This window comes from Tupaia chinensis, unplaced genomic scaffold (genome assembly GCF_000334495.1).
Source record: "Tupaia chinensis unplaced genomic scaffold, TupChi_1.0 Scaffold000424_1, whole genome shotgun sequence".
Lineage (NCBI taxonomy): Eukaryota > Metazoa > Chordata > Mammalia > Scandentia > Tupaiidae > Tupaia > Tupaia belangeri.
The window spans coordinates 839,679-863,824 of NW_006159929.1; the positions used below are offsets into that span (position 1 = coordinate 839,679).

General features: G+C 40.0%; 1 protein-coding gene across 6 annotated transcripts in view; it reads right to left on the reverse strand.

Annotated features, from left to right (window-relative positions):
- KCNMA1 (potassium calcium-activated channel subfamily M alpha 1) overlaps nucleotides 1–24,146 on the reverse strand; it is an 818,234-nt gene that overhangs the window by 168,917 nt on the left and 625,171 nt on the right. For all 6 annotated transcript variants that reach the window (XM_027774363.1, XM_027774362.1, XM_006154895.3 and 3 more), the window contains exon 15: nucleotides 5,474–5,583. In XM_027774363.1, the coding sequence (XP_027630164.1) occupies nucleotides 5,474–5,583 (110 nt within the window). The remainder of the gene's footprint in view (nucleotides 1–5,473; nucleotides 5,584–24,146) is intronic.

Genomic DNA, 24,146 nt, shown 5'->3' on the forward strand with positions numbered 1-24,146 from the left:
CCCTATCTGGGTCCTTCCTCCCACAGACATAGCTCAAACCTCATCTCTTCCAAGAAGCATCTCCTGGCCACCCCCACCTTCTGGAAGCTGTCCCTATAGCTCTCAGCATCTATCTCCAGCTGCATGTATCCACCAAGTACTTATCGATGGGCGCTTAGGGCTCCCTGAGGGTGAGTAGTATTTCCCTTAGCCAGACTGCAAACTCTGAAGGCAGCTGCCGCCATAAGAAAATTGAATCCCTGGGACCAGCAAGTAGCATAGTGGTTAAGGCACTAGACTCCCATGTGGTCGATTGCAGTTTGAGTCCTGGACTCAACGGCTTGAAACTTATGCTGGGTGTATGTGTATATGTGCCCAAAATTATGAGAAGAGAATGGAGAAGAAAGGATTGTGGCGTGGCCATTCCCCCCAGGGGTGATTTCTCTCGTTCTATCTCTCTCTTTCTCGAGTGAGTGCATCCACCCTATAGCAAAAAGCTCTTTAAAAATAAATAAATAAAAACAAAAATGAATCCGTATACTTGCCATGAATAAGTTTTGTTGTTAATCTTTTCATGTGTGTATGCTTGATTACTGTAATTTCAGTTTCCTCTAGAGACAACAGAAAGATTGGCTTGATGAGGCAAATATCCCAAGTTCATTAAGTATCTGGTCAGTTGATTGGTGACTGACCAATGGGAGGATTTACTAAAGACTCGGAGTAAATATACCCTGGAAATGCACAGTGGTTTTTCTTTCTTTCTCGGTACTTGTATTATAGTTGATGAGGAGGACAAAGAAGTGGAGGAAAAAAAAAAAAAGAGGTGGGAGAAAAGAAAAGAACATTAAGTAGTTACCAGAGATAAAGAATATTATTCCTGTTTCAATGATAAGGACTTGGGGGAAGCACCAATCCAACGTCAGGCAACTGGTGGCTGAAGAAGATACACAGAAACCAAATACCTTGCCCCAAAACACATATGCAGTGAGGGGCCAGTTTGTGGGTTTAGCCCTAGGTCCTGTGACCACGCAGCTCATACTCCGGCATCACACATGTCCTACTGTGGGAACCACTGAGAAATAGGGTCCTTCGGGGGCAAACCTGGCCTCACAGCCCTGCCCTAGCTTCCTGTAGGCTTGGAGCTCACCACCTGCATCCTCCATGGTTGCTCGCTGAGGAAAGTGGGGAACAGAAGAGAAAAGGGAGAAGAAGGTTTGCTCATGTTTAGATAACAATAGGTGGCACTCTCTCCTTCTGCTCCAGAGCTTGGTATTACTGCCACAGACCCAGAGACATGCCGACTAGGAAAAATCAAGAAGAGGTACTCAGTAACTCTAAAGGAAAACACTATGGCCGCCCTGAGGAAGGTACTGAGCATACCTACTATGACCTCCAACAAGGTTAAGAGGTGTCTCTGAGGGTTGCACCCTGAACTTCTCTTGCTTCCTCTGTATGTCTCTGCCTTTAGTGCTTGTCTGTTCTCCCCAATCCAAAATAGCTTTTCTAAGCCCCGAGGAAACCTAAGTGAGAACACTGAAAGGCTCAGTACTCCCACATCTCCTTCCTTGGTGATCCGGAGGAGCCACAGGGAGCACAGTCAGTGGACTGTATGGCTGGCAGAGTACAGATTCACCCTGTCCCTGACACACATCTGCTTTGGCTTTGGAAGGGGTACCTATGTTCTCTGTCTCAGAGTGCTCATTTATGAACAGAGATAGAGATATTAATATAGATCTCGCGCGATTGTTGTGATGATAAACGAGAAAATGCAGTTGCAAGGTTAGATCGGACTTTGTGTGTTATCTCTGGCCAGGAACAAAGCTACATCTTCTGGTCACACACGGTGCAGCCGAAAGCCTGGTGCAGAGAAGCCCAAGTATTCAGGGCCTATTGAGTCTCAACCTGGATGAGTGAACATCTTGCAGCTTGACGTTTAAAAAATTGCATTGTTTGGGTCTTTCTACCCCTCCTGCCTTTCCTCCACCCTCTTCCTGTTCTTTTGAGAGTTGACCTCGAATTTCACTCATGTATCCTACCCCCACATCTTGTCATAGAAAGACTTTTCCAGCTTCTGAAAAAACTCCATGCTCTCTCATGCAGTGATCCCATCCTGCAAGGGGACATCCTGCCCGCCCAGAAGAAGAGCAAATTTATTTCTTGTCATGTTGTAAGATGTTATTGGCTGCATATTGTTTTAGTGCAGTGCATAATTACAGAAACTGCTCTGAAAATCTGTATATTTTATCTGTGCTTTATTATACCCAGAATAGTCCCCAATTCTTTTTCTTCTTCTCCATGAACCAGCTTAAAATATATTTTGGCGTCCTTTATGTCATCTTGAAATTGAATAGCCAATTCTTACTGTAATGAAAATACTTAGGCGCAAGCCCGGTGATATACAGCACTACACTCTAATTACGGCTGTGCTTTAATTAACCTGAATTGAAGAGTGTTATCATTAAACTGCTGGTAACTTTGAGTTATGGCTTTTCTTTAATTTAAAGTAGAAAACACAGATAATTAAGCCTCCAGATAATCAAATGCTTGAGGAGAGCTTCAATGTTTTGGGATGTTCCTAAATCTCATTAAATGTCCTTTCTTTATTGATTATTTCTACCTCTGCTGTATCATTGTATTAAACGAATAATAGCACTAAATTGAACACATTCTCACTCACATCAAAAGTTTTTTTTGTTTGTTTGTTTTGTTTTGGAGGGAGTGTTCCAGAAGCTTTACTGAACAAATAGTAAATTCTCTGACAACGAGGTAGCTCTGAAGGATTTTCTCTTCCTGGGGACATGTTCTACATATGAAAATCAATCAAGGTAAATATTCACAGCAGCCACTAGTGCCCAGATCTGGAGCTGGCTCTGAAGGCCAATGAAGCTTCACACCACCCAGAGGCTCAGGGTTGGCAAACTCACATGCCTACAGGTTCAGGCCTGGGATATATATGCAAATCTGGCCTAGGTTAAGCCATCTGGAAGGGAAGGGACTACCAACCCCTTAGCTACAACAAACCGGAGCTGGGAGAAGCGCAGGTCCTGCATTGCACATAAGAGCTCAAGTAAAGCCACAAATGTGTATTTTCTTTGTTCTGTTCTTCTCTTTTTCTTTTCTTTTTTTTTTTTTTTTTGATATTTTTTAGTGTGTGTGTTTTTTTAATGAGAGGAAGAGAGGTATTTTGACAAGGCCTCATATGTCACAACTCTCCTGCCCTGGCTTCCCAGTTAGCTAGGATCATACTAGTTCCCAACCTCTCTAAGTCGGGTTGGAAATTGGACCCAGACTTCTTAGGTAGCTTCAGCCACTTCATGACAGTGTCCTCCCACCTGTGCCACCATGACTGGCCCAGAAAATTTGTTTTTATGTGACATACCACTACTGTAAAATTCAGTCGTGTGCTGAGATTTTGGTCAATGACAGACTTGCATAGGATAGTGGTTCCATAAAATTATAATAGATTATACCATACAGTCTCAGAGTGTAGTAGGCTATCTTACGTAGGTTTGCATACGTGCACTATGCGATATTTACACAATGAAGTCATCTGATCACACATTTCTCAGAATGTATCCCTGCCATTAAACAATGTGTGACTGTATAGGCAACTAGTTTCTAAGAAATTAAACACTGTATAAGTAACTATGTGAATCTACCCTTTCAGAATCCCAGTTAGAGCCTCTGGAGGAATAGTTCTAACCTTTCGGGTTAACAGTTCCAAGAAACAGAAGAGAGAAGGACGAGAAAGTAGGGAAGATCTAGGAGGCTTTTGAGGGAGCACACATGTTAAACATAAACACCAGTCAGGCCAGAAACACTTAACAGACAATGTGGGGAGGACCCACTTCAACCCCTCCCCCAAAGTCCCAACTCCATAGAACTCCCTCCAGGCTTTGGCAGCTGTGAGGTGTGCTCCAGACTACCCCATATAGACACACTACGTGTCAACTGCCTGTTTATAGAATCAGCTTCTGTTCCAAGGCCTGACTTCTTCTGAGCTTTTTTTCCTAGGCAGGCCAAGCACCGAGGAGGAGAAAAATCTCCCGAGACAGCCTTGGCATTCCAGGACCCAATGCCTCTGAATAGTTAACTTCTTTCTGTGGCAGAAAGAGAAATTGCTCTCCAAGAAAGGAACACATGGGAGTTACAATAGGGCATCCATTTTCAGAAAATAACTCCTTCCGAATCAATTACCTATTCACTTTTCCAGTCCATTTAGCATTTAAACTTTCGCTTAGAGACAGAGTGAGAAATTTCAGTAAACAGCCAAACCATTTTGGATTGCTTAGGGTCTGGGCCCAGGGACTGCCACAGTGAACCTGCTGGGCTCACTGACAAGTCTCCAGGTAAACACAAAGCTACCAAGTGCTCCATCCCACTCTCTGCTGCATACAGAACAGAGCATGCAAGTCAGATACGTCCAGGAGTCCCCAGGACTCTCTCCTCTTTTATTATAAAGGGTACACAGTTTTGTTTCAGCACCCTCAGACCTCCCTTTCTGGAAGATGGGCTTGTAAGCAGTCAGGCACCACAAGGGATTGACTTGTCTTCCTCAGCCTAGTCAGGGGTTCCCAGATCCTCCTGTGTTTTTTCCCAGTTTTTATCAATGACATTGAGTTCTTCAGACCCTGTCAATGAATCAGGTTTAGTATTTCACCATTGTCAGGGAGTCTGTGTTTTCACAGGGCACAGAACCCCCGTTTGACTTAAACCGAACATTTAGGGTTCTAAGCGGGGCATCTAAGGAACTGTCACATCTCATCAAGCTCTGAGGCCACCTTCCTTCCATAGGCCACAACCTATTCTCCTGAAGGGGCCACGGTGGGCTGGGGCTGCTTCTTGCTCTGATCCAGTCTGTTGGACCAGCATACGGAGAAGCTAAGCCTTGCTATTATCATAACGTGGTAGATGTCCACATGGAGCTTCTGTACATTTGCTTATGCATTTCCTCAGCAAATAGCTTCATTTCAGAAGTTTCTCCAGTGTCTCCATGATCTAACTTGATTGGAAGACAGATTCAATTCTTTTCATTGAAGGACTGACAAAATTTGTTTCTACCATCCAGCAGGCGGTGTGGCAGTTAAGGTGCTGACTCCTCCTGCATGGCAAACCACAGTTTGAGTCCTGGACCCAGAGGCTTGAAAATCACACTGGACATGCCCAAAATTCCAGGAGGAGAGTGGAGGAGAAGGGTTTGCAGCATAGCCATCTCCTCCAAGGAGTGAGTGTGTGGGTGATATCTCACTTTCCCTCTCACTGTTTCTCTCTGGTGAGTGCATGTGTCCTATGGCAATAATAATAATAATAATAAATTAAAAAAATAAAAATAATTGCTTTTGCCATAGTAAAATTAGAGAGACATGGGTTCATCCTACCCTTCATAAATGTGTCCACATCGCAGAGCATAATTCAAGGCAGGATAGATGCTGTTCATAAAGGGCCCATTACATTTCCCTGAAAATGGAAGAGCATCTAATTAAGGGTCACTTACTCACAAACAGTAGGGAAGGACAAACCCACGAAGGCACTGGAGAGATATTCTGTGTACATTTCATTTGAGACTCCTTCCAAGTAGTATTTCTGCCACGTGTCTTCCTCAATCTAAGGAAGAAGAACACAGGAGGTGGGTTTAACATGCTGCCTTAGGCTGAAAAAAAAAATGAGTCCTACCCTCTGTTGAACAAATGAATGCAGTAGTTAAATGACAATGACCTTCTTAAACCAGCCACACAACCCTTAGTATCCACAGGAAGCTTTCAGTGACCCTCAGCGTTGAGACTTGAAGGACATCTCTAAGCACCAGTTCTTTTGTAATATGATTTCCAAGGGTGTGACATTGTGGGCACTCCCCCACAATAATGGTGGGCAGGCAAATTGATACTATGTTTTTGAAGAGCAATGCTGCAGGTGTTATCAAAGTTTGTAAGAGTATACATTCTGTTTTGAAATAGCCCATTTTAAATATTCAGAACAAAGAAATAATTATACAAATATACACAGACATGAATAAGAATATCTTTTCTATTTATGAAAACTGGAAGTAACCACAAATGGCACACTTACGCAATAGAATAGCGAAAGGCAATTACTCTTATGATGAAAATGTAAATTGGTTCATATAGGAATTATGTTTTTTAAAAAGCACATTACAAAATAGCTTATATACTCTGACCCTATTTTTTAAAATCTGATCCTATTTTTTAAATACACTATAGTATCAAAATGTTTACAAAGCCACTAAAAACTCCTAAAGCAAGTTAAACCAAAACAGTAATGGTTGTTACTGCTGAATGATAAAAGATTACTTTTTCTCCATAGATTTCAGTATTGTCTGAGGCTTTTGCAATGTGCATGCATAAATTACAATGAAATAATACATTTCTATGAAAAAATAAAAAAAGAAAGTAGATTTTTTCCAACCCCAACATAATATCACAAAGAGTAAAATGTAGTTGCAGAGAGATCTTGCCCCCCATTTCATTAAAAAAATGTACTTTTTCTAATTAAACTCCACTGGTTTTTCTAACCCTCTTCATGCTAGGCATTTCTAGAAGAAATCTCTATATTGAGATCAATCTTTTAAAATTATATAATGAGTTACAATGAGAATGCTGAACCTTTGGGAGCCTAAGGGTCTCACCAACCTCCCTGAGAAAGGCAGGCTTTGAGTCCTTGGGTGTCCTTGAGCTGCAGCCTCCAGGCTTCACTGCCAGTGGAGGTTCTAGTAAGAGAAAGATGAGAAGAAGCCGCTCTAAATTGGTTCATATAGGAATTATGTTTTTTAAAAAGCACATTACAAAATAGCTTATATACTCTGACCCTATTTTTTTTAAATCTGATCCTATTTTTTAAATACACTATAGTATCAAAATGTTTACAAAGCCACTAAAAACTCCTAAAGCAAGTTAAACCAAAACAGTAATGGTTGTTACTGCTGAATGATAAAAGATTACTTTTTCTCCATAGATTTCAGTATTGTCTGAGGCTTTTGCAATGTGCATGCATAAATTACAATGAAATAATACATTTCTATGAAAAAATAAAAAAAAGAAAGTAGATTTTTTCCAACCCCAACATAATATCACAAAGAGTAAAATGTAGTTGCAGAGAGATCTTGCCCCCCATTTCATTAAAAAAATGTACTTTTTCTAATTAAACTCCACTGGTTTTTCTAACCCTCTTCATGCTAGGCATTTCTAGAAGAAATCTCTATATTGAGATCAATCTTTTAAAATTATATAATGAGTTACAATGAGAATGCTGAACCTTTGGGAGCCTAAGGGTCTCACCAACCTCCCTGAGAAAGGCAGGCTTTGAGTCCTTGGGTGTCCTTGAGCTGCAGCCTCCAGGCTTCACTGCCAGTGGAGGTTCTAGTAAGAGAAAGATGAGAAGAAGCCGCTCAGACCTCAAGAAGAGGCTCTTCGCAGTTTCTTGTGCTGATCGAGTATTAAAAGGTATCTTTCCTGTGGACCATCAGACGGTTAACTGGGGGACATGCAATGCTTGGATTCCAAGGAGATGCATAAAGTGAGAAAGGGCGCTTCCACTTGGTGACACTCTGGCAAACAAAAACCGAAAATAATTAGAAATAAACTCCTGCTTCTATGCTATTTGTGTTCTTCGTGCTCAGTCTGGATGACTAAATTATGTAGATTAACCTCTTTCATTTGAGTCACTGCTTCTAACCTATTCCCACACATTGGACATTAGCTATATGATGGCGCTACGTATTGACTATCGATAAACTGGTGTTTCCCAGAGTGGGGCCTTAAAAAAAAGGGTACTCAACCATTTCTACTGCTAAACGATAGGATTTTAAAAATTAACTGCAATATGTTTACTATGTAATTTTTTTTAAAAAAATGCAGTGATTTATTTTTTCCCAAGAAACAGAGAGAAAGAAACACTCCCCACAGAGTCTTCACACTGTAACCACACATAGCATTAGCTGGCCAGGGACATGTGTGTACACCTAGTCGCCTCTTACATACCAGGTGACCCCAGGATGTGACCCAAGAACCACCTTCTCCATGTGGCCTCTTCACCAGTAGTACTGTACTACCACTATGCTACTGTGGCTTGCCAAAGCATGAACTTTCTCATTTCTTCAAATTGCAAGACTCAATAATATTTTTCAAATAAAAGATACTCTTCACTTATCAGCAAAGGTCACTAATTCTAACACATTTGAAGAAAACCTAGTCTGCATTAGTAAAAATTTGAAATTTAAAGTAATTAGAGAATAATAGTATAATAATCTGTTTTATCAGTAAACAGAATATATAAGAAACTGTTAATTATAAATCCTCATAGTAAAGCTTTGTGGGCAAATAGGAATCCTGAAGTGGAAGAATTCAGCCTATTCTTTTAGCAGAGACTTTTTTGTTGGTTTGTTTTAATTTGCTAGAGGACACATGTGCTCTCCAGAAAAACAAAGAGAGAAGGAAAGTGAAAAAGCGCCCTCCTTGGGGGAAAGTTACTCTGGGATCCCTCCTCCTGCATTTCTCTCTTCTTTCAGGATTTCGGGCATGCATGCTGGATCTTTCAGGCTACAGCATCCGGAACTCAACCGCACAGTCAGCCATGTGGGATCCAGCTGCCTGATCCACCATCCAACAGGCTGGCCCAATTTCCATATCTTGTACACTATTTTCACAGCTAACTGGAAAGCCAACATATGGATAGCCAATATGTTTTTGAGAGGTCTGGTAAAAGCGTACCATAAAAAAAGTATAAAATAACTAGTCGAATTATACTATCATCTTCTCAAAAGACATATGTATTTGTGGCAATGAAAAATGGTATAGCTACTGTGAAAAACAGTATGATAGTTACTCAAAAACTTTAAAAATAGAATTACTATATGATATGGAGCCAGCAGGTGGTGTGGTGGTTAAAGACACTGGACTCCCAAAGGACTGACAATGGTTTAAGTCTGGGACCTGGCAGCTTGCTTTCTCACTTTCCCTCTCTTTGTCTTACTCTCTCTGGTAAAATTAAAACAAATAATAACAATAATAAATAAGGTTAAATAAAAAAAAATTCTAAAAAAAAAAAAAAGAATTACTACATCATGAGCAATTCCACTCCTAGGCATATAACCAAAACAATTGGAAGCAGAGTCTTGAAGAGATATTTGCATACTCATGATCTTCACAGCATTATTCAAAATAGCCAAGAATTGGAAATAACCCAAGTGTCCATGAATGTATGAACAAAATGTGATACATATATACAATAGCATATTATTCTGCCCCAAAAAGAAAGAAAATTCTGACACATGCTACAACATGGATGATGTTTGAGAACATTATGCTAAGTGAAATAAGTCAGTTATGAAACAACGAATACTATATGGTTACACTTACATGAGTTATCTAGAGCAGTCAAGTTTATGGAGATAGAAAGTAGAATGGTGGTTGTCAGGGGCTAAGAGGAGGGGGATATAGGGAGTTATACTCCAATAGGCAAAGAGTTTCCATTTTTTAAGATAAATAGAGCTGTGGAGATCAATCGGACAACAATGAGAATGTACATAATATCACTGATCTATACATTTAAAAGTGGTTAAGACAGAAGCCAGTAGATAGTGTGGTAGTTAAGGTGGTTGGATTCCCACATGGCCAACTGTGGTTCAAGCCCCAAACCCGGTGACTTCAAAATCACTCCAGGCACGTGTATGTGCATGTCCAGAATCCTGAAAGGAGACTGGAAGAGAAGGGATTACAGCATGGCCATCCCTGCTGGAGGCTGATTTCTTACTTTCCCTCTCTTTCCAGCAAGTACACACACTCTATGGTAAAAACCTAAAGAAAAAAAATTAATACTGAGATAATTAATTCTTAAAGGCATGAATGTCACATGCTAGAAGAAGGACAGGAGTAGGTCAGTCACATCAGGAGAGTTAGAGGGAGAACCTAGTGTTATAACATCATAGTGTGTCACAAACGTAGGCAACAGAACTTCAATCTCACAGCTACACAAGGACTTAAATTATTATCTTCTACCAGTGTTTATATTTCTAAGTCCCAAGCTTGGTGTATTTTACTTACTTTGAAAAATGCAAAAACAAGAGTATATATTCCTCTTACCTCTGTTAATGCAATCTTAGGATAGGATAGGTCAGTGTAAAATATGTTGGATTTAAAACCTTGGGGACTAACAAGTGGCCTAGTGGCTAAGGTGCTAGACCCCTACCTGGACAACCACAGTTTGAGTTCCAGACCTGACAGCTTGAAAATCACACTATGCACATGTACATGCGTGCCCAATATCCCAGGAGGAGAATGAAGGAGAAGGGATTGTGGCGTGATCATCCTCCCTGAGGAGTGATTTCTCACTGTCTGACTCTCTCTGGCGAGCACATGCACCCTAAAACAGAAACCAAAACCAAACAAACAAAAACCTTGTACTTGGCACTAAAAAAAATGGCAGTGAACAAAGAAATCTGAATAGTGTGGAGGGAGTTATTGATCTTGGGATTCTTCTTTGACAGATGATAAAACTGAAGCATAGAGATGTTAAGTAACCTAATGAAGGTTACAAAGTCAGTAAGTTGCACAAACAGGATTCATATTCATACCCTTAACCATCTACCACAATGCTAGAGATGATAGGATAGATGTCTAGGGCAACTGTGCGGCTAGGATTTGCTGGACAGGGAGGATGTGCTATATATGAGTACCTAAGGGGACGTCATATCAGAATGCAAGCTCATCCAGTACTCAGAAGAGCTCCAACCCTGGAGCCCATGACTTTGTGAAAAGTCAGCGGGCAGTAATATTGATTTTCAGTCCAGTCAAAAGGGTAGTTCAGGTCTCCTCTGAGAGCATAAAAACATCATTTCTATTATATGAAATGGAACCATCCCAGCCTACAACTTCTCTCCCAAAATAGTACATGCTGTTCCACACATTTGTGTTGTCAATGTATTTTTAACTGTAATGTGAAGATACACTTCCTAGCAGAAAAATGAAGAAATGGAACTAACGTGCCAAACTTAGGGAAAGGTGCCAAAATTAATTTGCCAGTCATTCAGTAATCAGTCAAAGGCAAAGCATTTCCTGAGGCAGCAATTTATCCTTTGGCTGTCATTTCAAATCTCAGTTGTTTGAGGAGAACGCCTAGCAAAGATGAGCAGGTGATGTCCTGCGGGTCTGTACTCACCACATATACACGGAATCATCAGTAAGAAAAGGGAATTGAGCCATCGGGCTAGCTTGTCTACACCCTTCATGTACTTGTTTATCCAGTCTTCATTATCTAATTTTTCAACCAGTCTAGTTTAACTTCTCCAGGAAATGGTTTTACACCGAACCATGAGAAGACAGCTTCACTATCAAATGTATCTTCCAACTGGAAACATCAGTCTTGGCTCCATGACCATTCAGACGTTTCCAAACCCAGGTTCTGCATGTGTTACTAATGATGGGTCAGTAATGACACCTTTTATTTTTTATGCTACCTTTGATTAAAGTGAAATTGTGTTTCTCTAATGCTAACAGCCTGGTGAATGTAAAAAAATTCACCACTCTTGGCTGGGGTATGTTACAGCCACCGTGATTTCTGTTTCTAGTAAAGAACCTGATTATAGTTAAATAATTTTGCAAAAGCCCATCCCCACCTCTGGAGACATGTAAATAATTCCAGACATTATCATATACCAATTCTTATGTAATTGAAAACAAGTATAATGTTGGAATCCAAAGATTTGTGACACTGAGCATATCAGAAATAAGGTACCAAAAGGGAATTATAAAAACAAATGATCATTATGTAAAGAGCCACAATAAGAAAGGATGAGTCATAACATACACACACCAACACTGCCCCAAACAGGTAGTAGTAGGTCAGTGTATTAGCAAGTAACTATCTCATTTACTATTTGTAAAAACTGTATCCTCAGTGAATATTCTTCCCCTAAAGAATGTATAGTTTTAGACCAGAGAAGTGCTTCCTAAGAATTAATTAGCCACATGTGAATAAATATTTGTACATATAAACTATACAATACACGGTCACCATCCTTTATAATGTGACAGTCTAAAGCAGAGTGCAGTGACATGAGCTTACTGGTATATCTTAGATCCCATAAAAACAAATCGATTCTAGGGGCCAGCAGTTGGCGTAATGGCTATGTTGCTGGACTCCCATGTAGTTGACCACGGTTTGAGTCACAGACCTGGTGGCTTAAACTCATGCCGGGCACATGTGCATGTGTGCCCAAGATCCCAAGAGGAGGATGAAGGAGAAGGTATTGAAGCATGACCATCCCCCCTGGGGGGGTAATTTCTCACTTTCTGTCTCTCTGTTTCTCTCTGTCTTTCCAGTGAGTGTACGTGCCCTATAGCAAAAACCTCTACAAAAAAAAAAAAAAAGAGAGAGAGACAGCACCTATGGAATGTGTTAAGCCCTTGACTAAAAAATAAACACAGAATCAGAATTTATGGGCTCTGAGCTGATGAGGCTGGTTACTAAAATGAGTGGAGGTTCATTTAGACCCATTGATTTGCAACATGCCCTGTCACTGGGAAAACTGTGATAGAATGTTGCATCTTATTTCTCGTTGGGAAGAACAATGTTAACAACAATAGGGTGTTGAGAAGACTTTATCGCTGGACCTCTTAAACCTACCCCACTTCTCTCTCCCAAGGTCAACAAACTTGCCCAATTTCCAACAAAGGGCATGTAGTCAGCTCCTTCTCCACCCCTTGGTCCCGATGTTCTTCAGTATAGTTACAAATACTAAAAGCAGCTCATGGAATCAAAAGACCAAATGTTGGAAACTTGCTAGCTGAGGTCCAAAGTAAGACAGTTCAGGAATGCCTCACCACACAGCTTTCTGGGGTGGAATGAGATGGTAATAAAGTTGAACCCAAAGGAAGGAAGCAGAGGAGAATGGTGATTTGCACCTTTTCAGAATGTATTTCTTCTCTGTGCCAAATTGCCCATCAACGCTGTACTTTTTGGATGTAGACTCAGGTTAGCTGCCTTTCTGAAAGCAGCACTGGATTTCAGGGACTCCATAACAATTTGGCATTCCACAGTTATGGCCTATTTCAGATCACATTTTCCAGAATGTGTGAGTAGGATGAAAGGATCTCAGATTTTTCTAAAGGCTTCAGGACAATGTCAATTAAAACAAATTATTTGAGATGTGATAGAACGCCAGATAACTGGTTGCTTCGGTAGTGAATGAATAAATAAACAACTCTAAGATTAATTTCAGGATGGACTTGAGCCAAATCTCTTACTCTCAGACAAGTGGACTGCAGACTATCAGATGAGATTTCTTCCATCAGACATTATGAGAAAAAAATAATAGCAGCCCATAAGAAGTATTTGGAGAGAGATGAACAGACCACACCATATGCAAAAGTGTTAGAATATGTGGCATTCTCCCTCAAATATTACCTGACCCAGATTATTTGTAGAAAGAGAAAGTATACCAGAAGGACAGAAGGAGAGAGTTAGCACAAAGAATGATATAAGAACTTTTAGAAAGAATACTTGTTTTGAAATTATTTAAGAAAGTATTACCAGGCCAGTTCCATAGCTCAATAGTTAAATGAGCCCGATTCCCCAACTGTGTTTAAAATTCCAGGCCTAGCAGATTGAAAAATGTGCATGTGCATGTGTGCCCAGAATCCTGATAGAATGGAGAAATGGAGGAGAAAAGAGAGTGCATGAGCGTGCCCTGTTGGTAGGGGTTTCTCTCTTGGATGAGCACACATGCTCTCTGTTCAAAAATAAATACAAAAATAATAAAAACAAAGTATTACCTATGTGGCAAAGTATTACCTGTGCTTTACAAATATATATAAGGTTTTCCCACCCTCTCCTTTTTCTCTCCAATGTAAAAACAGTTTAAGCTTAAGAGATGCCAGATGTTTTAAAAATTGGCCTATTCACTATCTTTTCAAATAGGAATTTGATTTTGCAATCTCACCAATAGTTAAGAACATATTCACTTGTGCTTCAAATGATAAGCTTCTTAAAATACCAGGAAAACAATTCTAATCTGGGTAGAGTGAGCAGGAAGAAAATGTTTTCAGGCAAACACCTGCCAAACCAGGCTTAGGACAGTGCATTCTGGCATGCAGGACTTTGCAGGCCAGTCCTTAACCCTGGGATCAGAGACCAGGGTTTTGCTTTTATTTCTAATACCCATCCTTTTGCAGACTCATACTTTTGCAAAATCTAGTAAAAACTTGAACTACCAAAAGAAAAAAAAAAAACACATAAGATATGCAAAGCTCAATTCCAAAATTTTTATCATTAGATTTAACCAATGTGAAATTAATTTAACCAATTGCTTTAAAGGTTTCTTTAAAAATGTAAGTGATTCTGTCCTAGTAGCACTCACTAGCTGACATTTCCATGTAGCAGGCTGAGGTCCCATGGAAGGCCCAGGTTCGATTTCCATCCTACCCTAAAAAGCCAGGTATGGTGATGCACATCTGTAGTCTCAGCTACTGGGGAGGATAAGGCAGAAGAATTGCAAAAGAGCAAGATCCTGTTTAAAAAATAAATAAAGTTTCTAAATATTTACTCAGATCTCATTGCAGATGAGTAGCAAACAGTAGCAAGCAGATCGCAGAGCACAGTGGAGTTGTGTGGGTCTATGCCACTCTATCTTATCAACCTTACTTGCCACAATCTCCTGTAAGTTTCAGCAAGGTGGAAATAAGTGTGACAGACCTACTAGCAGGTATTATCTACAACAAAAAAGAATGGGGAAGGGATTCAAATATAGGTTAATTTGAAGGCACAGATTTTTATTTTATTCTCCAATGTCTAGAATGGCACACAGTATATAGTAACAGATCAATATTTTTGACTGAACAAAATTAAGTTGAGAAGCACTGGATATAACAGAGCCATACTGAGTCTTGTTTTTATTTCCTCTTATTGTTTTAGTGGAATGCTCCTTGGAGTATTTAGCATACTAATATGAATTGTAAAACTCCAAGGGGAAAACATGGTCCTTTATTTCAAGAAGTAGCTTAGAGAGATGAAAAAATTTTAAACATTTCCTCTCCCTGATTTCCCACCCTGGTATCTTTGTTTCCCTTGACACTTCTTTCAGAATACATGTTAACGGTCATTTTCAGTTGTCAAAATGCAACCCTTCCTCAAAAGTTCAAATCGTATGCCACCTCTTCTGAAAGGCCTTTCTCATTTTTCCAATTTGATGTTCTCTGCCCTCCCTTGATGAGAACTAATTGTAACCACCTCTAGGTAGGACCATGAGGACTAAACAAGATGACCAGTGTCAGATGTGAGGACATTACCTAGCACAGAGTAAGCACACAGTAAGTGGTAGCTCTCGTTAGCTACCATAATAGCATTTGATTTCTCTGACATTTGCATTACTACAATGAAGCAGGATTTGGAACATGAGGCATCTCTTTATTAGACTGTAAACTCCTCAAGGGAAGGGCTGTCTTATTCAATTTTTGCATCTGCTATAATAGCAGCACAGTATCTTGCAAATAAGAGGTACTCGATATTTGCTGAGTTAAATTACAAAAGTTAAAACTGGAGAAAGAAATACAAAGAAACAAGCACAGATTTTTCTAAGTACCTAATCATAAATAAATATGAATAACTTCACAGCATTTAGTGTTAAGGCATAAAATGAACTAATTTTTGCCTCTGAATGCTAAAAAAAAATTTCTTCACTCATAGGATCTAAGAGGGATTATGTATAATTGGATCATTTTGAAACTTCCCAGCAAACTTCTTACTAAGAGCAATATTTTCTGGGAAACTTTGTCATCATGGAACATCTTGGGCTAGTTAGGAAGTGGTTTATGGTTTTCTTAATTCTCAGTTCAATATCTTGGAGGCTTGAATCTGAAAGCTGGAGCACTCAAGAACTGGTAAAGGGCCCTTCTTCCTAAGAGCCAGAGTCCTACTCTCCTCTCTTAGGAAAGGAACCTTGTTTCCCCCCTGTCTCTGCCCATGGTGTCTTCCCCTTGTGACTTAGACCTCTTTGTCTTCTTGACTTAGCTTTTGGGATTCCAGTGTACAGTCAGTGATTCAACAGGAAATAGACCTAGCCCAGCAAAGGCTTTAATTGGCAATCTCGTTTCTTCTAAATTATAAAATCGAGGCCAAAAACAACTGTTGATTTCTTTCTTTTTTTAACTGGGAGAAGAGGAAAGGAATTAGAAAAGAATATTTGAATCAGAATAGGAAGTATGAGCTTTGCCTTTTTGTTGTTTCTACAAGGCACATGAGCTCACAGAAGACAGATGTGTGGGTGGGGGGTTGGGGTGGGTGGGTGGTAAGAAAGCATCCTGCAGGGGGGATGGTCATGCTGCAATCCCTTCTCCTCCATTCTTCTCTCAGAATTTTGAGCATGAATGTACAAGTGCCCAGTGTGTTTTTCAAGCTGCCAGTCTGGGATTCGAACCATATAGTCAGTCATATGGGATCCAGCTGCCTTAACCTCCATGCCATCTCCTGGCCCCAGCTTGCTTTTGACGGTGCACAGAATTAAGAGGGTTGCCTACACCACTGAAGAACCTTCACTATTTTAGACAGTTTGGCAAATATCACACCACATTCACTATTGGTAACAAATGACAATTTCTCATAAGTAGAGACATCTGAGGACTTACTTAACAAAAGCCTTCTGAGACTCTGAGACCACTGCTTCCCAAACTTTCATGTGCATGTATATCACCCAGGGATTTGGTAAAATGCAGTTTCTGATGCATAGTCCAGGGGTGAGGTCTAAGACCGTGCATTTCTAATGAGCTCCCAGATGATGCTGATGCTGCCCAGTCATGGACCATACTTAGAGTAGCAAAGAGCTATCCCGAAAGACAGTGAAGAACTGGGAGTATGTATCCTTCATTATGCCTTTGAGAACCAGAGGTTAAAAGAATCAGTTGTGACCTACAGGGTTTGAGTTAGAGATGAAAAAGAATGTGTCCCATAAAGTACTGCTAAATATCGGAGCCAGTTACAGAGAATGCTTGTAGATAATGAAGCATATGATGGGTATCCAAGTGTTTGGGTTGTTGTGATCATTAGTCTAAACAGTATTTCCGGGGTCCAGATTTATCTACTTAGTTTCTCTCCATTGATCCAGCGACCCCAATAATAGCTTAATCTCCATTTGAATGTGGGCTATGTAGATACAGAAGCAATGACATGACTATATTTAATTCAATTAAGAATAAAGTTTCAGAAAATGGCCTTGATTTGCATCCCTAATTTCTATTCAACTTTCCCATTTTAGGATACAGTATTGAGTGTGAGGACAAAAATGCTCGCCAACCCAGTCCTGTTTTAGTGACAGCAGATTCTGGATACTTATGTCTCCTATCGCTGTACAATATGGCCTAATAAAGTCGAGCCAAAGAGACTAGATTTCATTTCAGAGCAAAGGGTTGGTCATAAACTTTTGCTTTCTGGCTGAACAGAGCCATTCCAGCCATGAGCATAAATTCTGCTAGTTTTAGGTATCAGAGTGATTGGGAAGCCAAATGGGTTATTTGTGAGCCAGGTAGCAAAGACAGAGGCACCCACTTTATTGTGTATTCACTGTTATCTGGACAATCTCTTGCCAGTTAAAGAATATTTTCACTGGAAGTTAGAAGGATCTTCAGAAATTCCCCTCTGCAACTCCCTACAGTGGATATTAAGCTTCATCAAAAAGACATTTTGTTCAGAGATTGAAAGTGAGCAGCCTATAGATTGCTGAGATATTTAGCTGGGCTCAGCCTTTCCTTTTAGGGGAGAGCCTGATCTTGAGTGTTCACTGAGTAGAGTAGCAGGGTAGGGAAGTACCTAAGAGCATGCAGGCTCTGGATTCAAATCCCAGCCTCATAGTGCATCCTTGGGCCAAGGTGTACAACCTCTCAAACCCTTAATTTCCTTACCTGTAAAGTGAGAGCAAGTACAGTACTCACCTGGGACCAGTAGGTGGTATGATGGTTAAGGATGCTGGACTCCCCCATGGCCAACCACTGTTTGAGTCCCAGACCTGGCGGCTTACTTTCTCACTTTCCCTCTCTCTTTCTCTCTCTCTCTCTCTCTCACTCTGCCCCTCTCTGACCAAATTAAAAATACATAAATAAATAAAGTTAAATAAAATAATTCTTAAAAAAAGAAGAATAGTTCTCACCTCCCAGGAAGGCAGTTGAAATGAGGTGATACATATATAGTGCTTAGCATAGTGCCTGGCAAATAGCTAACATTTGTGAAGAGTCTCCTGTGTGCCAGGTGCTCAAGTGGTTTAATTACACTAAAAGATGGCATTTATTGAGTGTATTCCTTGTAGATGTTCTATAAATGTCAGCTATTATTATAAGTAATGAGTGGGAGTGATAGTGATGATGATGGTGGTAGTGATGGTGATAATGAAGATATCTCTATTGTTCAGACAAAGGAGCACAAGCCAATTAGACGTTGAGCCTAATTGATTCCTATGATTCACGGCTTCTTATTGCTTAGATGCTGTTGGAAAGGGCTAGAACATCAGTGATGATCAAATCGTCCCCTGGACTGAGGAGAAGCACTAAGCAGCTTGAGTTCATCCCCAAAAAAGTATTCACTGAAGGTCCCCCCCTTACCCCCAAGGACTTTCATAACAACTGTCAAGTTAAACCTGAATAAATACTATGATAGGAGAAGACAGGAACTTGGAGGACACGAAGGTCTCCCAAAATAGGAGATGAACCATGTGTGGCAGCACTGTTAAACTGACCAGAAAGAAACTCTATGCTGGAAAGACCCTGATGGCCAGAATGAATCATCTCCTGCTAGCTCGGGCTTTGAACCCTGTCCACATCCCTCAGTTAGTATTTCTTATACTCTATTCTTATCTCTCACCCTCTTTACTATCAAATGGCTTTGCTCCTTACTTCCAGCCTCACCTCCCAGACTGATTCTGAACAGATACCTGGCATACTTGGTCCACAGTATGGACAAGCTAATAAATTGGAACTTCTTTAAAACATTATGTTTAAAAGTACTTGTTCAGCTTTTACTTGGGGGGAACTTGAGCACTAGGAGGTTAATAAGAGAAAGGGATGATATTTGGTCAGAGACCTCAACTTTGACCTCCCCCACTGTGTTAATCCTGTATTGTGTTTCTTACAGAAATATCTGAGACTGGGTGGATTTAAGAGAATAGAGGTTTGTTTGACTTATTATTCTGGTCATGCGGAAGGTCCAAAGACAACACAAAAAGGCAGAGGGGGCAGAGGGCAAGACCTTGAGCAGACCCAGGTATCCATAAGTTTCTGTCTGCTCTGGTCTTCCTTCCCCTTTTATAAACACACCAGAAGTCACACCTATGGGCTGCACCCTAATGATCTTATCATACCCAAAGGTCCCATCCTAGGACACCAGGAAGAGATTCAACTTTCACTTTATACCTTCACAGTCCAACCATATCCCAACATGTAAGTTTTTTTTGAGGTATCCAAACTTTAGCATCCAGTACCTAAATCCTAGTCCCAATTATGCATACTCCCTCAGCAAAAGATAATTTGGTTGTCAGGTGACCTATGCTTTATAGAAAGCAAGTTGGAAAATACCTATTATTACTGAATGTGCTTCTTGGAAGAAAAGACTCACCCCTTCCATAAGGTAGTCATTCTAACCACAAACTTTATGCCTCCTGAGAAGTGTCTTGGGAGGCATAATTTTCTCCTCCTTGTTGCATTTCTAGGATGATTTTAGCGTTCATTATAGTTCAGTATCCCCTAGAAAACTGCCAGGCTGGCCCTTGATCTGCAATGAGGGTGAGATATAAAATGGTATAAAAGAAGAAGAGAAAGAGGACCTGTAATGATTCTGAATAGGCAGAAAATGGTCTGTCCGTACGCTCACTCATCTCATGAACAACTTCAGGTCGATAATATATTTTAATAGACTGGGCAGGACATGGGATGTTGCTACTCTCTGAATTCCTCACAGGTAAATCATTTCAGCCTGTATCTGCTCTACCAGTCAACACTACTGCAGTTTTGCCCTGGGCAAAGCTGCACTTGCCGGATAAGCTTTCACTAACATGGAAAACATAGTCAGCAGATCTCCACTGGTGCAGAGACCTGAGAGAAGCCAGACAGACACACCTGGTCCGTACCCATCCATGCACATAAAATCATCTAGCCTTGGGTGGGGGAGGAGATTGACAAGAAAGGCCAAGGGGGTTGGAGAAACGAGTGTCATTTCAGCTGATGAACAATGCTGCTGCCCTAGAAAATGTATTCAGTCAAAAAATTCTGCTGACTTCATGTCTCACCACAAAGACTTCCAAGGACCTCCCTAGCATCGGTCATTTACAAAAGTGTTGGCAACACAAAACTGTAAGCACTATAGGTAGGAATGCCTTTCTGTAACCTATATTATCCTAGAAGGTAGTTTTATATCACGGTCATTCTTCTGTTTTCTCCCATCAGTGACCTAATCTTAACCCATCTCAAGTCTCATTACAAATAGAAAAACAAACGGTATGTACCACCTGCATCTAAGAAGGAAGAAGGGAAGAATTTATAGACCAAGGATTAGGTGATCTCCTATACCTTTTATCTTTCTAACAAGCCCATAAGCTTTTCTATTGATTACAATATTTGGAAATGAAGCTCAGAGAGGTTGAGTAACCTGCCCAAGGCCTTACAGCAAATAAGACACTAAATCGGAGTTTTACACCCCTCCTCCTACTCTTCTCCTCTACCGACTGCACAACCACACAGCTATTCCTACACTTCGCAAATAACGATGAACAGAAAGGGTGAAGGGTCTGAGAGAGAACTTGGATAACACAGTGGCCCATGGTATATATGGATAGAGAAACACCACCTGAGATCTTTGGATGATCAAGTCTTATCCCAAGTAGTCTGGGATACCTAATCTTAATTCTAAAAGGGACACCAAATATTCCTCTTTCACTGGTTTCTTCCTCACTAGTCGATTTAAGAAGAGAAAATACCCAACTACTGAAGGAAATGGCCTTCTCATTGCCAACCTTTAGCTAAAATAAGAAAGCAGCAGAAACTCTTAAGTAAGTGACACTAGGGCCAGCCCATTGTGTGGTGGTTAAAGTGGCTGGATCCCACATCCTGCATGGTTCAAGTCTGGGAGTCTCTGGCTTTATAGACACACCAGGCACAGGTGCCTGTGTGCCCAAAATCTCAAAAGGAGGGAGAAATGAAAGAGAAGGGATTGCAGTGTGTCCATCACTCCTGGAAGATGGTTTCTCACTTCCCCTTTCCAGCAAGCACATATGTGTTATGGCAAAAATCTATAAAAAAAAAAAAAAAGACACAAGCTTGAAGTAGAAAATATCAGTAAAGTATATTTAAACTCAATTATATTAAGACCTGGAGTAACTATTACCATCCTGACACTTTAATTAAAAGACCGATAATTTTATATTAGATGAAAACCTAGACACAACTATACATTTTTCTATAAGAGAATCACTTTAACTACAAGAACACATATAGGTTATAAATAAAGGAATGATAAACATGCACAGTGCAAACACTAATCAAACGATAGAAGACTATGTTAATATCAGAGTAACCATATCAATATTAATGTATCTTTTAGAGCAATAATTCCATTACTGAGTATGAAAAGAAGTATTATTTAAGCTAGAGGGGTGCATTTAATAGGAGGATACAATTATATAAATATATATGCATAAATAACAGAGCTTTGAAGTCAAGAAGCAAAAATGAACAGAACTTAAAAAGAAAAATAAAGAAACTCACTTCATAGTTGCAGTTTAATACTCCTCAATAATTAATAAAACAAGTAAATGTCATTGATCTCAATGACACTTATGGATAATTTCACTCAACAACAATGGAATATACACACACATGCCCCCCCCAAAAAACAATGGAATACACATTTTTTGAGTGATAATTTGGGCTACGAAGCAGGTATAAATAATTTCAAGTGATTAAAAGTAAGTGCAGTTGTACACTAATCCAATTAATTAAAATAATTGGTAGTATCAACCATACTTTTTATTATTTTGATCAAGCCATTAAACAGAAATCAGTAAAGAAAGGCATATGGAGGCAAATTGTTAAAACCAGACTAAGTGGAGTGCGGCTGCCAGGAAAGGCATGTCCTAAAACAAGGATGCCTGGGATCCTGCATGGTTCAAGTCCCAAACCCTCTGGCTTTATAGACACACCAGGCACAGGTGCCTGTGTGCCCAAAATCTCAAAAGGAGGGAGAAATGAAAGAGAAGGGATTGCAGTGTGAGTAACCCCCATCCCATGAAGGGTTCTTTCTCACTTTCTCTCTCTCTCTCTCTCTTTCTTTCTCTCTCTCTCTCCAAGCGCATGTGTTCTCTGGCAAAAATTTTAAAAAAGAAAAAAAAGACACCTATTTGTCACATATAAAAAGGAGAAACTTATTAAATCCACAGTTCTAAAAAGAAGCCATAAATATGTAGACTAAGAGTAAACACAGACATCTATAGGCAGATCGGCAGCAAAGACATTTTGCACACCAAGATCGGTAGGCACAGAGATATATGCTATCTCCCAGTGGGCAGAGATATCCTATCTACAGACACAGTATAGAACAAAAAAGAGGAAGTGCTATTGCTCACTCCTATATGCCAATTAATTCCATCCACTTCCCATCCTGCTTCTAGACCCCTAGTGCTCAAAAACTACAGCCATCAAGACAGGACACCTGTATTTCTCTCAACTTGAAACTCTAATCAGTGAAACTGCATCATTCTTGTTACTATGAAATATGTGTGACAGTTAATGATAAAAAGTACAAAAATTATACCCAGTTGAAAGGTTTTATTGCATGCCATGTTTCAAGATGGCAGATGGATGCCTAAATTGATCCTGGCGCCATTTTAGAAGTGTCCCAAAGTTTCTCTAAATCAACCAAATGAGTGTGAAGTTGAAACAGCCACCTCACATTGTTCTACCAGCAGAGACACTGAATGACACTGTAATGCAGCTTCCTGAATTATGTTATTCATCGCTTCTGATAAAAAGGAGAACTATCCCAAACTTGACCCAAAGAGAATGAGAATTGAATATGCTAGGAGAACATGGTGCTTATGATACTGCCTCGGAGGCAATATTCTCCCTGGTCTGACTATAAAGAAAGACAGAATATGGTTTTTAAAGAGATATTTGAGCTGCTAGTTCTAGACGAGATGCAGTAAGCACAGAACACTCTTGTCTTTCCCTGACTGCAGGAATAAGACCAAGACAGAAGGCATGGGGCAGTGCTTTGAAGAATTTGAGAAGTATATAGTAGCAGGTGGAAGAGAGCAGAATTGGAAGTACCGCTAATCATCAGCAACCTTATCATCGTTTTCCTCTAGTATCCTGGCCTGACCTTCAGGCAGTCCCAAACCTGAAAACAATCACCAAAATAAAGTTGGAGAAAGCTCAGCCCCAGAAGTTCTCATTCTAGTTTGGGAAACAAGAAAGGGACCTCCTAATAATCAGGGGCAATGGGGGAAATGGCTGTTTTCTTCTGTCTTGTTTTTAAAATTCTTTCTTCTTTCATATTCTGTTCCCAGACCATCCAATGGTGTCAGAAGCAGAAGTGAGAATGTAAGTTAGATGGAAAGTGAAGGACACAGGAGAAACTTTTTCTGTGATCAGAGAATGTGAGGTTCCATGAGAGCAGGGAAAAAGCCTTGTTAGCTGTTTGTCTCTGTACACTTAAATCAGTTGGTCCCAGAAACAGACACAGTTACAGAAATGTATAACAGAGCACAGTAACTAAAGCACCAGCAGATTTCTGGCCAGAGGATCAAAAAAGAAGGCTCCAGAGAACCTGAAAGTATTGGGGAGATCACAGAGAAAGATGCCTTGGGAAAGTAGTTTCTTATAAGCGGTTATGAACTCCTGTGCTTAGCCTAAGCTGTGCATGGACAGAACTGACTCAATACAGCGTACACTTTTAGAGTTAAACTACAATATAGACCACTGAATAGGTTGAGGCTGATATAGTACAAATTCAAATAATACTGCCTATACTTTGAAAACTGAACTAACATCTGAATCACAATCCACAGAAGCTTAGTAAGTACTTACAGCCTAAAAGCAAATAGGTTGATTACATGCTAAAATAAAATCATCAATAATTTTGTAAGATTTAAACAAGACTCAGAGTTTCATAATAAAATAATCAAAATA